Consider the following 16,065-nt stretch of genomic DNA (forward strand, 5'->3'; position numbering starts at 1 on the left):
TCAAAAGCAACTCCTACAACGAAGCAAATCAAAGACAACACATGTAAAAGGTTTAGCCAATTTGATTGATACATTCAATTGAATTTCAGAAAACATTGAACATGATGGGAATAAAATTTTGTTTAATCAAAATTTTAAAAATATTGAATTTATTCTTCTATATTTTTATAAAATCAATTATATAGTAATGATAACCAATTCTATTTTCTATTTTGCTATAATTAATCTATAAGTTAAAATCTATAAAATAAAAATAAAAATAAAAAATAAAAAAATAAAAAGAGTATGAGCTCAATCCAATAGGCTCCATCCGTTGACACCCTCATAAAGTTAATTGCTGTCAATTAGTGTTAGTAGTACCACACCAAGTTGATAAATATCACTGGCCGACTATGGACAGAGGTGAAAAACATGAAACATAATAACAAAGCATATCCAACTATGAAGTGATAAGATTGATGCATATCTATATATATTAAAATATTGTTGCATGTCTAATAATGGAATAACTTAATAGGATAAGAATGATTGTCGCCCTATCAAGCTAGTTTGTCTGGTGAGGTGATGTCCACTGGAGTCTATTATTAGTGTTTTTAAAATACCAACATTGCAGTTGCTTTTATCATGCCAGCATTTTTGGCTACTAGGGTTTTCTTTTTTGTAATAAAACCAACAATGGATAGTGCTGAAAACCGAAGAAGTTGATGAGGGTGATGTGAGAAAATATTGAGACATAATGTGCAAGCACACAGACCAGGGGTCTACCACCCTTTCTCCCAACTGGGTTCTTCATTATTTTAATGAAATAATATTATCATCTTCTTCAGTCTCACCATTATCTAGCTAGCTTTCTGGTTGGTATCATAAAGAAACACAAAAAAAAAGTCCACTAAAGGACAACAGTGTTGGGATACTGTAACAACAGTGCTGCCGCCGCAACGGTGGTATGGTGATGAAAACAGTGCCAATGGTTTTTTTTTTTTATATCTGCATTAGAATGAAGGTGTGAACAAGGTCAAAGGAAAACCCTTGAAGGAAGGAAAGGACATGATCAGATGGGTGGCAGCTGAGCTGAGTTTGGTTTTATTTTACACGTTCAAGTCATCTTCCATTTCTTCTTCCTAGAAATATTTTGTTTGAAGTCTTCTAGGGTTTTCTTTAAATATTCTAAAGGTTCATAGAGAATGAGACCACTAAAAACCCTAGAAGGTAAAAGAGAAGATGATCACCATCAAATTTGTTGGGGAGGCTTGATTTATTTGGGTGCCGACAACCTACTTAACTCAATTGTCATCCAAGTGGTTGAAAGGATTGTTCAAATTGCAGTGCCCACATGACTTTGAGGGTTGAGAGGTCTTGTCGATTGGATAAGTTGATATGTTTAATGATGATGCAATCCCTAATAGTGATTGTCGTTACAAATATGAATATATAAATATATAAATATATAATATTAAAATCATAAAAATATATATATACTTGGAAATGATTGAAAATATAGGCATATGATTATACCTTAAGACTTTTATTAATTTTTACAAAAGAAAAGGAAAAATATGATATTCCACTAGACTTGGGTTGCTCTATATCATTACAGCATGGCAGAAAGGAGTGCAAAGTTCTATCGGAAAAGGCATATTACTTGCTTTTATATATTTGTGTATATGTTGTCATACATTCCAAGCTACTTGTCCTACTCAAATGATATAAAGTCACCATTTATTAATTAGTTGTACATCACTACCTACTTGCTCCAATATTGACAATAGGATACATCGCAGAAGTCCACTTTCTCATTAGGTTGGTACACATTTTTATATCTTATTATTTATATTATATTTTTGTTTAATAGATTATACCTCATCGTATATATTCAATTGTTCAAATTGGTTGTTCAATTCATTTGTTCGAAAGATATTATTACAATATCTTTTAACATTTTTTTATAATAAGTATATTACCTTCTTAATAAAGAAGAATTGTTTTTTTTGTTTTATTTTTTAATTTTAATTTATTTTAAATAAATCTTTGCACTAATAAAGAGAGTCTTCGGATTTATACTTATTTTCAACTTCATAAAATGTTTCATCACTTATTACATCTTCTTCATTTCTGAGTATTTAAGTATCCATTATAAGACTTTTCTCATTATCATCGCTTTTCCACGACTGATTCTAACTATAAAGACTAATAGTAGACAATAACTTCTCCTTAAATACGATTTACAATTTAACTCACAATTTAGAAAACAACTCTCAAAATCCCAAAAATTGCTTTATGATTATTTTGTTTTATTTTTTTGGTTTATGACTAGCACCAAAAAGAAAAAGAATAAAGAGTGGAGACCATTTGAAAAGCCATGAAAGAAGGTCGAGTGAAAAATATGCACATCCCTATACGCCAATATTTTTATAGTGTCAAGTAAGTAGTGGCGAGGATTATTGAAAGTGACATTGATGTACCATAAAATATTAATATACTCCAAAGTAGGTAATAATAAAATATATCTTAATTGACTAATAGGACTGTCGGCCAACGAAGCCAGTGTACTTTGCCCTTCTATCCTCCTCCATCTTTCAGGGTTTGCTACATCATGAGACCCATAAAAATAACAATAAAATGGAGATAGATCAAACTCCAATAAACTATAAATCATTATGGCATAATCATGAGTCCAAAAGGCTTTCATCTTTGATTAGTCCACAGCTTGGTGGGTATATACAAAAAAAAAAAAGAAAAAAAAAAAGAAAAAAAGAAAAAAAAAAGAAAAGAAAAGTGGCCTTTGCCTCGTTTAAATATTCCATCGAGGAACCATGAAATGATATATAATACGCATTGATGGATGGGTTCCATTATAATTTTAGCCTTAATTAGTTGCACAAAGTGTGTAATGCTTGTGCTCATTTCAATCTAATCATAGAATTTAATGTCACAATTATTATGGTTGCTAGAGCAATTATTTGATTAAATATTAGCATTAGTGTTTTTTCCAAGCATGCAATTTTCATCATTTAATTAATTTAAATGGCAAACCCCTTTAATATGAGATGGGACTTGATGGGTGATATTAGCTAGCACTAGTGTTTCCAAGCATGCAATTTTCAACATTTAATTAATTTAGATGGTAAACCCCTCTAATATGAGATGGGACTTGATGGGTAATATTGGGTAGCATTAGTGTTTCCAAGCATGCAATTTTTAATATTTAATTAAATGATAAACCCCTTCAATGTGAGATGGGACTTGATAGGCAAGTTCATGATTCCCTCTTGACCAAATCAATCAATTATATTGACTTGAATATTTTCTTTTCCATAATGTTTAAATAGTTTTTACCTTTTATTATTTGATTGACCAAATAAGGAAAAAAAAAAGCCCATTTTTCTAATATAGTACATGAGCCAAGAAATTAGAAAATAAATCTTATTTTTTATATTAATTTAAAGTGTGTTTTACAGTTATTTTAGAAAACATTTTATCTTTTTTAATACTTAAAACATAAAATTTTTTAAGTTTTAAACATATTAAAAACATTATCTAAAATCATTATTAAATAAACTTTTAATCTTCTAAAAAATTAAAATATCCACACACCCTTATATTAAGTATGATGTAATGAACTTAGTGAATTTCTAGCCCCCCAAATGAATGGTGCCAAAGTTTCTATTCACACGCTCATCTTTTCGATGGAAGTATTTTGAAGATTTTTTGTGGATGAAGGAGGGAAATAATAATAATAATAAAAAAATATGTGAATTTTCTAGTCCCAAATGGAACAAAGTTTCTATTCACACACTCTACTTTCGATGACAATATTTTAAAGAGTTTTTGGGGTAGAGGAAAGGGATATAAAAAAGAAGACAAAAATGAATATGTGCCATTTTCTAGCTCCCGAGTGAACATCAAAGCTCCTATTCACACACTCATCTTTGTATGGAAATATTTTAAAGATTTTGTGGAAAGGAGATAAAGAAATAAAAAATTTAGAAAAAAAGAAAAAAAAAATGAAAAAGAAAAGAAAGAAAGAAAGAGTCTACATCGAGGCTCCAGAGTTGCATGATGAGAATGATGGTATTAGATGGAGGTGGTAGCCGAAGACATCTCACTTTTCTGGAGCATTCTCAATTGGAATTATTGCCCTAAGTAGAAAGTTTAAATAAAGCGAAAAGTTCCAAGTTTAGATATCAGACTGCCACATTCAATGGCTTCACTAGGTGGAAGTTCTTGTCTGAAATTCTCTATCCAACAAACATCGGGAAAGGATGAACCTTGTGTAGCTTTCATGGGTGGTGGGTTGGTGGTCGCTCTTACCACGAACCAGACTGCCATACCTCCATATTTCCAATAATGCAATGTAAACAAAACCCTCACAATTCTCCTTATAGCAAAACCCACCACCCTTAATAAATGTTCAATAAATTAAGAATCTCATTTAAAATAATATCTTCTGGTTTCAACTCGAAAGTTCTAAGGACGTAAGGCAAATATGAATTAATAATTAATGATGTCTACAAGAAAATAGCAAACAAGGATTTATAATCCAACATTGAATATTCCTTTACAAATTTTATTTTTCTTAATTCAACTCTTTTTGAGAATCATCAAATATTTGAAAATTATGAGTAAAATATAAAAAGGACTAAAAACTTCATCCAATACTATTTTGATAACGTGGAATCTTGTTGAACATATATACTTGATTGAAAGATACCACAATAAGAGGTATAAGATATTCTAATAGGTATCATGAAATAATTTTGAATTTGAGACGAGACGAGGGATGGGCCGACCTAGTCATGTTTGAGCCACGTGAAGTGCATATGGAAGAAGAGAAAATAATGTGTATGCGTATGTGTGGGTGCACGAGCTCATGTCTCATGTATGATGATGATGAAAATAACCACATGAGTGGGATTGGATAAGGTGGGTATGATAGAGCATAATGACATGATAGTCAATGTTGTGAGGGGGTGAGGGGGTTACAGCCACAAAAAAAAGGAAGGGGAGAAACAAAAAGATGAAAATGGAGGATTCCAACTTCCGTGTCTATGAAAGAAGAGTGAAAAGGATTCCTAATCAAAGAACAAGATCCATTAGGACGTGCTTAGGGACAACCCCCCCCTAAAATGTTGGTGGAATTAGGGGGGGCTCAAAACTAGGGAGCCCACTTGGAGGGGTGGTGTGGGCCAAAAGGACACAAATCTAACCGCAAAATACCAAAAGAAGCTTTACTTCTTTTCATGGAATTGACCAAAAATACAAGAGAAAAAGCATAATAGCACTCCTCCTAGCTTTACATTACAAAGATGCCCCTTTCATGTATGCCCAAAATGTGTCGTCTTCTCCCAGCCCACTTGAAGCCTGATAAAGGGCAGCCATTCCATTCATCATAGATTGAAGAGAAGTTTCACCAATTTAAAAAATGTCAAAAGGGTGGGAGAGAGGGGCAGTTGGGTCATTCAAAGTTGAAGGGTGGTGTCTTGTAGTAGAGAGGGATTAGGACCCCAAGAAAGAAGGGAGAGGCTGGTGTTGATATGGATGTTTTTCTACTTGAGGACAAGACAAGGGCACATGGAGAGAGGGAGGCCCCTCTTCTTTCATGGAATCCCCGCTCTAGGGTTTTTGAGAGGTTGAGAGAGGGTTTGGGATATTGATGCCTTTTCCATCATTCATTTAATATTTGTTTTGTAGAGGACTAGATGGTCCTTTCCCTTTTTGTTCTTCCTCCTGTCCAATACAAAATACCCTCCTTTCTTTTCTTTGTCCCCTTCATCAACACTCCCCCCAACACCACTCAAGAAACACCTCTCTCCTCCAACACTACTCAATCTCACCCAACTTGTCACCATCTCCTCCATCATCTCTATATATACTCACTCCCACCACCATCATTTTTCTCATCTTTTTAGACAAAATACTATCCTATGTTTTCTCCATAACACAAGTACTACCACTGTTCCTACTACTGCTGCCACCACCAACACCCCCCACTTCTCCCAAGCCTATTTGCAACATACCCCTTTCGCTCCCAACCATTTTTCTAGGCCTTTACTCTAGAGTTTAATCCCGTCCTTTTGCTCTCTAGGCCTTTTGTCTAGAGGTCCAACCATCCTTTTGCTCCAAGCCTCTCCTCAATATCGTCTTTTCACTATGCCTTCGAGAATCTCTGATGCCTTCAAAGCCCACCCTCTCCACCTCAATCACAGACACTTGGACTTGAACTCAGTACAAGAATTACCCGACTTATATGCATGGGCAGGGGTGGACGAGAACCCTTCTGGAGACTCGTTAATCACTGAGTCCGTGCCGGTTATTGATCTCACCGACCCTAATGCCTCAGAACTCGTGGGTCATGCATGCAAGAGCTGGGGCGTCTTCCAAGTCACCAACCATGGCATCCCCGGCAGCCTCCTCGACGACATTGAGTCTGCTGGCAGGAGCCTTTTCTCTCTACCTGCCCAGCAAAAGCTGAAGGCCGCTCGCTCCCCTGATGGGGTTGCTGGCTATGGCCTCGCCAGGATTTCCTCTTTCTTCAACAAGCTCATGTGGTATGAAGGCTTCACCATCTTCGGATCTCCACTTGAACACGCTCGCCAACTTTGGCCTCAAGACTACACCAAATTCTGGTATTCACGCATGCTCATGCACACGTTCAATAACTCAATATTTTCCTTCATTTTCAGTCAGTTCATTTTTCTTCTGTTTGGTGTTTTGAAGTATATATCATGGCCGAAGACGAAGGCCATTCCCCTCAATGCTACTAGCAAAGACTATAATGAAAGCCATGGTCCCCACCAAGAAGATATGGGATTTATAGCATACCAAGATGAAATCCCACTTGTTACTGTCTACTTTGTTTTATGCACACACGATAATATCATCTTTGCTATCTTATACAGTGCCCTACCTTTTTGACAATTTTGTTTTTTCTCTTGCAGTGATGTCACGGAGGAGTTTGAGAAAGAGATGAACCAACTTGCAGAGAGGCTCATGTGGCTCATGCTTGGATCACTGGGGATCACTAAAGAAGATCTTAACTGGGCTGGCTCAAAAGGCGACTTCAAAGCTGCCCTGCAGTTGAACTCTTACCCAGCTTGTCCAGAGCCGGACAGGGCGATGGGTCTCGCTGCCCACACTGACTCTAGCCTCTTCACAATCCTCTACCAGAACACCGTCAGTGGTCTGCAGGTCCAACGAGAGGGAGCCGGATGGATCACAGTTCCTCCACTCCCGGGTGCACTTGTTATCAACGTTGGTGACCTCCTCCACATACTATCCAATGGGGTGTTCCCTAGTGTCGTACACAGGGCCTTGGTTAACCGGACAAAGCATCGACTCTCTGTGGCCTACCTCTACGGACCACCAGCCGGTGTTCCAATCTCGCCCGTGCCGAAGCTGGTTGACTCGACTCACCCTCCTCTCTACCGCCCAGTCACATGGAGCGAGTACCTCTGCACCAAGGCAAAGCACTTTGACAAGGCTCTTTCATTAGTTCGGCTGTGTATGCCCAGGAACGGATTCATCGATGTAAACGATCACAATGGGGTGAAAGTAGGTTAGGGATGGTTTTTTGGCTTTGTAGTTACCCTTCATTCCTTGGAGGATTGTGGGAGTAATAAGAGTGAAGAGTTGGGTTAGTTTCCATGGAAAAATGCACAAGAGGATAAGTAATATCAAATCATATGAAGCGATGCAAACAAGCAATCTCCGTTGTCTTTTGTCGGTGTGTAGGAAGAGGGTAGAGGGAAATGACCATTTTGAATATTCATATAAAGGACACATGAACCGGCATCTTTTTGCCCCGGATATGAAGGAAGATATCCCTCCAAAGAATAAGACAATGATCAAGATAAAACTGGTTTAATCATAGATCAATCTTTGGAAGGATGATGAAGAAAAAAAATAAAAAACACTACCAACAATTCCTCACAGGTTGAACAAGAAAAAAGGGGGGGGGGGTTGCAACTGTCGCTTTCTATCCCCAATGTCTCCCTTCTCTCCGCTTTTCAATGGGGACTTTGGCATTATTGTAAAGATTCATGTCCCTGTCATTCCAATGCCTAGCCATGGCTGAGTTGAGGATGGTATAGCCTCTGCAACCACGTGGTCCTCGACATTGGCAAGCCAGAAAACCCTGCCCCTCTGATGGGGATGAGGCAGTTTTTACCGTTTTTCGATTTGTTTGTTTCTCCCCTTCTCATCTTTGCTAGGCAAGTCACATTTGAGTAACCTTAAAAGACATACTTCCGGGGACAAAAAAATGGTCTAGTTGTGAATTAAACTTGTACATGCACCTACTTGACAACATACCACGGATCAACATTCAGAGAGGACGAACACAGAATTAACTACATGGGATTATTGAAGCTGCATAGTAAGTGAGATGGACATACCTTTTCACAAGATGCTTGATTGGCCCCACTCGATACATGATTAAAGTACTTACAAATGAAGTATGCAGTCAACAGTCCTAAGAAATTTTTACAAGAAAAATTCAGAATTTATAACTGGTTCCCAGTATTCCAATTTATTGGGCTCATTCTCACTAGTATGGATAAATGACTACAGAGCTCGAAGCCAGCTGCTCATGACAAAGACCAGTACTAAGTTCCAAATCTATCAAAGTATGCAGTTCTCACTTACTGAAATGACCTTATCCTTATTCCAAGCTTGTGAACACAATACTTTGTCACTCACATTCAGTATTGCCCACAACCAATTAGCAAGAGTATCAGAGTCCATCTCTTTTTATTGATGGATTATATCAAAATCAATCTTAATCATAGTAGACGGTAGTGGAGTTGTTAATTAGCTAGTAATACAATACTTTATTGCTCACACTTAGTGTATATTTCCACAACCAAGTAGCAAGATTTCGTCTTAAGCATGATTAGGATAAGAGCAATCTGTATTTATAGATGGATTATATCAAAATCAGTCTTAATCATGGTAGATGTTAGCTGATTTGTATTGTAGTCTTGTGAATGGAATTTAACTATGTCTTATTCCAATAGTATTGCCATAGACCATGATTATTTTTTGCTAATGTCCAACTTTCACATTTCACATCACTACGACAGCAAGTCTAAAATGAATTAAAAGTAAAAGTGTTTTTAGATAATCCTTTTGTCTGATCCCACTTTTGGTAAGTTATTTAAAACATCCTGTTTGGCCCATTGCACCGAACACAGGATCAAATATCCCTAACAGTGTAATAAGTACTATGACCAACATATCCTTGATTTTTTATTCATATGCTTTGCCTCACATTCACTGGTGAGCTTGAAAAGCCATGTAAATGTATTCCTTTTGATTTACAACCAGATTTGCCAACAGTGGATATAAAATTAAAATAATTGGAAGGAAGAAACAAAAAGTTCCACTTCTGTAATGATTAAAGAGGCTTACTAATGGGTATACACTTACCATAATTGGAAGACAGAAACCACATGTTCATGATGTTTTTTGACTAAAATTGGAAAATTCTATACTGGAATAACCCACTTTGAATTAATTAAAATATAAGTAGGTTGGCCACCACTTCCCCCTTTTTACATAGTGGTACTATATCACCATCACCAGGAAGACAATGGGATCAATACAGCATCAAACACATTGCGTGAATTTTTTATGCTTGAAGAAAGAAACCGGGGTCAACAAGTCCACAGGTTTTCTTTTTTCCTTTTTGTGTTTGAATTGAACTCCAAGTGTGAGTTATTCTTGAAATACTAAAACCTAAAGACCCTTTAGAAACTTTCCTCAAAAAAATGATGAATAAGCAATTGGCATCTTTTCATTAAAAGGAAATGAGCAGAACTTGAAAATGCTTGTAGGAGATTGACCAGTGGCCAATCTCTACAAACATTAAAGGAAAAGCAAATACTGTGGAACCCCATTCCCACCAAAAGGAAAAGGCAAAAATGAAAGGAAAAGAAAGTGTTGGTATGTGAGAAAGAATTGGAAATAATTGATAATAGGATGCTGAGATAGATGAGTGGCAAGGCAAGAATGGACTGAATTATAAATCTATACATATGAAGATATAGGTAGCACCATTTTATGGTAAGATGCCATCATGGTGGAGATGGTTTGAAGGTCCTACAATGACAGTCAGAAGGACAAAAGGAATGTAGATTGAGACTGCAAAAAAGGCAAACATGACTATGATTTAACAAAAGATAAAGGCCTTTGGTAGAGTAGAATGGCTAAAAAGGATCAATAGATACCAAATAGGTGAGACAGGGTTTCATTAGCCCAAAAAAAAGGGGCATGAATAATGAAACCCACTACTGTGGAGTTATGTTCACAAATTTTGCATTCATAGTTCTTTGTGTTTTTACCTGATGGCTTACATCGAATGCACAAGTCTTGGGTTTCGAGGAAATGACTCATCTGTCACGAGATAAAAGAACGTCAATAGCAGCAATAAGTATCTTATTTCGTATTAAAAATGCAACTGATTGTCTTAATCTTTGTCCCACTAAGCATGGCAAAGGCGGAAAAAGAGCAAACAAAAAAGGAAAAAATTGTTCCCTCTGACAAGAATGAAGGAGAGTGACCAAGGCCAAATAACAAAATTTCATTTGACTGATAGTAAATGGAGCAGATAATCGCCAAAAAAAATCCATGAATACTTATATCATAAACAAAGATGTAAAAAAAATATCATATCATACTTTGGAAGACGCATTCACATTCAGATGGAACTCCACTGATATGCAGTAGCAAAACACATAAATGTACAAAGTTCAAAAGTAAACAAAACATCCTGCAACAGTGGAGCTTACATTAGAAAGGTGAGGTTAATATTGAATAAAATGATCTATTTGGCTCAAGTTGTAAGTGCTTCTGCTCAGGTACAAAGATCTAAAGAGGCATCAATTGCTGTTCCTCGATAATAGGTCATTCATCTTATTTTTCTACTCTAACATAGCCAATATTTTTGTTCTTCACATATGAATTTTAATGTACAAAGTAGAGACTATATCAAATTTTATTTTGAAATTTCATACACTCATTAGTAAAAACAGAAAATATTTGTATATTTGCAATCTCATTACCTGGTATGAGCATTACAAGAGGCATACTTACAATGTTATTTAATCTTCAAAGAACAAAATTTTTCTGCAGATACCATCCTCCTGTCCCATGACATGGCTAACATGAGTGACCTTTCTTTTTTTCGTTATTTCATTTGTTTTTTTTTAACACTTTTGTTCTCAATATAGTTCATATAAAGAACAGAATTTCTGATAAAAAAAATAAAAAATAAAAAATAAAAACATTTGAAGGAGCAAACAAAAGCATGGACTGATACTTTCACATCCTTCCATGAGCTTCCACAAATGAATTCCAATACTGAAACAATTAACTTGAAAGCAAATGTTAAAACCTCGAATGCCTAAAACTTAATGTTCAAGTTTACAATGCTCAAAATTAACTTGCTTCCTCATTGCCAAAGTGAATCAGAGGTTACATTCTAGAAAAAATGAGTAAGATTTAAAGTACGTCAATTAACAGGGGTAATGTAATCTACATGGATGAGCAGTCTAAAGGTGTCGTTTTCAATAAGAACTTACAAGGCACACAGCCAGTGAAAGGATTTAGCATATTAAAATCACAATGCACAGAAGAACAAAATATTTTGGGTAACCTCTAATTTGTCATACGCACGAAAGCTAGACATGGGGATATAGTTGTGTGTTTGCTTGTGTTACAGCTGTGTATATTTGTTTGTGTTATAGCTGTGTACGCATATTTGCTTGCGAGTGTACCATTTGCACATGTGCATCTACATGTGAAGTTGGGGAAAAATTTAAAAGGTAGAACAATGAAGTAATTGAACCCATAAAAAAGGAATGATTTTTATTCATTCTTTTTCGCATTGTTTTGAATAACTATCGTTCAAAAATCAGCTGGAAACAAGGAGATGTGTCCTATGTATGATTGGTTGGAAGGAAACTTCTGAGCAGTTGCTCCTTCCTTTATACTCAAAGAGAAGTTTCTCTTTCCTTTTCCTATCCATCTGTTTGTCCATGAGAGTTGGCATTTTGTACCCTAAGCTTCAGTTTACCTATCCACTTAAGCCTGAACACCTCCTGCATATGCTTGCCGATAAAAAAGGTGCTTTCTGTAGAAGGATTTAGCAGAGGAGGGCATGAAAGATGAGAAAACACCAAAAAGAAAGGGCTTTAACCAAGCCTCAGAACATGTAAGAAATCAGTAGCTACACCAAAGTCCTTAGCACTAACATAGACTTGAAGGCTATATACTTAAAATTTAACTGAAAAGTTTCTGAGCCTGCAAAGATTCTCCTATTCCTTTCCTCCAGCTATACCTAAACACGACATTTAACCATGGTGACAACTTAGTTCCTGATATAGACAGCACTAGCCCAGTGAGTCAGGAACCAGTAAAAAGCTTAATGGTAGATCAAAGGGAAAGCAAACTCCCAAATAATCCACATGTTGGATCGATTTGCTACCATCAAATTCCTACTCTCCAAATAATTCACCATAAAAGTTTTTCATCCACAGCTATTCAGATGAATCAAACCACTTCAGGTGGAGTTTTAGAAACCATACCTGCTTAGCCAGGAAAAGTTCATCCCATGTTCCACCAGACCAAAAAAAAATTTCATCATGACAAAAACTGCCTTGCAGTTTTCTCCATACCATGGAATTCTACATTTCCAATTAATGCAAACTGTACTAACTCATTAGATAAGGCAACAAGTCTCTTCAATTTGTAACCATGAAAGTTGGCCTAGCAAAATTTATATTCCAATGCATGAATTCTTTGGCTAAGGCATGTAAATCTCCACTTAAGCAGCCCAATTAATTGCAATGGTGAAGAAATCAGGAGATACCATATGAGGAAAATTCCCAAAACAAAGACCTTTTGAAATTTGACCCATTACCATCACTTGCTCTAAACATCGCTACTTCAATAGTCATTTGAGGTGGTTATGGGTTGTAGCAAATCCATAGAGCCCCTTTCCAATTAGTAATTTTAACCCCTATTGCATCATCCTTCAAGCAAAGAGTCTACCAGTCCACAAGACAGTACTTAAAACTCATCTATATTGCCAACACAAAGCTTCTCTTTGAAAATGTTACAACGTAATGCATTTGAAGTTAGAATCCTGGAAAGAGATGAAAACATGCAGCAGTGTAGCAGGAGCATTACAAATTTATCCATCGAATAACCATAACAACTTCTGCCCTTTTTTTTTATCATGGAATACCAAACAACCCTTGTCTTTGCCTTAAAAGAGGGCCCTATTGGCAAAGCAAATAAGACACTAGAAGTTTACCAATTTGACAATTTAAAAGCTGCTTTCCTACATCACCAACTGGAATCAATTCACCTCCTCAAGGTTTATTTGTACTCACAGAATCGACTTCAAAACAGGCAAGAACTCCTTAGAGGACTCAAGATCATCTCTTTGTGCCACAGAAAATAATAGTATGATCAGCATACAATAATGGAGAGATGACAACTTCATCCCACGTCCTTGCTAACGACAACAACAACAACAACAACATAAAATATATATATATAAAAGAGGAAATGGAAACTGCCCAAAAGATTGCTAGAAACTGCTCCTCCAATCCAGCAGATGGTATTTCATTATCCATACAGGGAAAGTGGACTTCAATGTATATCTGATTATGAAACTGACCAAAGACAACTTTTGTTTTTCAAATTTTGTTAATAAAATAGGAATTTGTTTATCCCAGCAAAATCTACTTGCTACCTCAAGTCCAATAATGATGACATGATTTTAAAAACTATCTTAAAGACTTAAAGTCTATATATACAATATAACACCAAAAACAGGGGAATTCAAGCCTTCTCTATTCTTTAAAAGTTAGGTTGCAAGCTTACAAAAATTGGGATAGACCCTTCTAGTTTGCAATTCTAGCAAAGAATCCAGACATTTTGAAATCTTCCCTTTAGCGTTCAAAGTTTATTTTGCATTGGCTTACCATCGTTCTAACCATCCCAACCTTTCGATGTTAATATATAAATTTTAAGTTTTTGTGATTGCACTTCTAACTTGATATTTGATACAAAACAAATTTCCATCAGCAGCTTAAATTGATTGGTTCAGTACTTATTTAAGCCAACTAACATGTCTTCAGTTTCAGTGGCAGTGCCAAATGAAAGCAACTTGCTTAAGATAATTAGCAATAGAATAAACGCGAATAACTACGGATAATTAGTAATATCTGAAACTAACAAAAATAAAAAAATGAAGCAATATTTCAAGGAAAAGAACTTCTAACACACATATGCACTTCAGTGTTAGCATTGTTGTTCCGATAAAGGGCAAGGATTTGAAACAAAGGAAATTACCCTTTTAGTTGCAGAAACTATCACAGAGCTCAATATGACTGCAACAATCATCAAGAGAGAGCTGAAAGCAGAGACAGAAACCGGCATATTTTCTGCATGACCAACATTGTATGCAAAGCTTGACGAAGTATGCCCTGAGTGTGAAAAAGAAACAAGCAAATTATTTCAATAAATTGATCACACAAGATGCACTATACCATGGTAGCATGCTGCATTCTAGAAAGCTTAAAATTAAAAAGCATATGCTCTAAAACGGATTTGTCCACATTTAGATCCATTTTAAAAAACATGGAATTCAATGTTTATACACTTCACAAAATGCATAATTATGACTAAATTCTCCAAACTTATCAATAGAAAACAAGAAATTTGCTTATGGTCGGAAAAGTGACATTTGGATAGCTTCAACTCCAACAGTTACAAAATCATCAGAACTTGATTTTAGTTGGCTTTGAAATGCTAAAGATAGGGAGATGCTCAAGTCGGTGTTAAAGGCGGTCTTGGCCTTTAAAGTCTCTTGAATAATTTCAAAGAATGTGTTAACTGTTAATACCATAAAAGACAAATCCTTTTCCAATTTGTGTGTGGCTGTGCTAGTGTTGAGACACAGTGCAAACATCAAGCCCTTTTCAAGAATTGTTCAAGAACACTCTATAATGCCCTCAAAATATGTTAGTATGAGAATGTCTATATGAATATGAAAGAATTGCCCTTCAAAGATCATTGAGCTATAAATAGATGGAGTCCTTATTTGCCCAAACCATCCCCTTAAATTACCCACTATTCTTGGAAAGTTGTAGTTTCCGGAACCATGGTTGGTTTAGCCATTTAAGGGGTATAGCTACATTACACTCTCTAGATCTCTTTGGAGTTGCCGGAGCAGTTAACGTGCATGACCAACAAATTGCTCATTCAATTCAAATTTTGCATATTCACTTCACAGTTGGGAGCCACTTTACCAACTTTACCAACCTTACCAACATGCATCTTGAAACCTTTTCCTGGTTTGTTCAAATCTAACACCATGAAAATTACCTACAAATGAAAAGAAAAAAGAGAAAGAAATTTTTTTGAAGAACAACATCACTCTGAGACATTTGACCTAATAACTATCCATTTCAATCTAGTATTGAAGCAAGGTAAAATTAAATAATATGCTAATAATAAATAATAATAATTAAAAAAAGAAATAAAGAGAATTACTGATTTAAATGAGGTATACTGCTTGGAGATGACTTTAAACCGGACTTTGTCACCGTACAAGCTCTTTCCTATTTTATGATACTGTGGGTGTTCGTCTTGCTGGGCAGTTACTGGAAAAGCCTTTAGCCTGCATGAGGACAAACATAAGTTTTTTTTTTTCACTTTTGTAGTGTTAAAGCTATTGACTTCCCCACTACCCACTTAAGATGAGTCAACAATAAAGTCTTTACACTAGAAATTGAATTGATTTTTTCTTTTTCTTTTTACAAGAAGGAAAAAAAAATCCTATCTCTTAAATAAAAGATCTTTAGACCGTCCCATGATTCTAATTATACCCTGTTTGTTTGTTCCTCTTATTGTTTTTTAATTTTATTTTTCAAACCTCATTTTACTTTATTTACTTTTGTAAAGTAATCATTAATATTGTTACTAGTATTTTTTTAAAAAAACTTATCAATTTTTTTATTATTATCCATTTTTTAGCTTAATTTCTTTTTTTAG

The 16,065-nt window shown here is 35.5% G+C and overlaps 1 protein-coding gene and 1 long non-coding RNA gene across 2 annotated transcripts; one reads left to right on the forward strand and one right to left on the reverse strand.

The window, feature by feature from the left end:
- The first annotated feature begins 6,150 nt into the window (after nucleotides 1–6,150).
- LOC100265167 (gibberellin 3-beta-dioxygenase 1-like) lies at nucleotides 6,151–7,560 on the forward strand. Its single transcript, NM_001282156.1, has 2 exons — nucleotides 6,151–6,626; nucleotides 6,939–7,560. The coding sequence occupies exons 1-2, from the start codon at nucleotides 6,151–6,153 to the stop codon at nucleotides 7,558–7,560; spliced, it is 1,098 nt and encodes a 365-aa protein (NP_001269085.1).
- A 1,930-nt stretch (nucleotides 7,561–9,490) lies between these two features.
- On the reverse strand, nucleotides 9,491–15,697 carry LOC104880249 (uncharacterized). The gene is made up of 3 exons (XR_786574.3): nucleotides 15,565–15,697; nucleotides 14,362–14,495; nucleotides 9,491–10,392 (listed from the first exon to the last, which is right to left on the reverse strand). It is a non-coding gene; the product is annotated as an uncharacterized LOC104880249 (long non-coding RNA).
- Between the last annotated feature and the right edge of the window lie 368 nt (nucleotides 15,698–16,065).

The sequence above is a fragment of the Vitis vinifera genome, chromosome 9, assembly GCF_030704535.1.
Source record: "Vitis vinifera cultivar Pinot Noir 40024 chromosome 9, ASM3070453v1".
In the NCBI taxonomy this organism is placed as follows: domain Eukaryota; kingdom Viridiplantae; phylum Streptophyta; class Magnoliopsida; order Vitales; family Vitaceae; genus Vitis; species Vitis vinifera.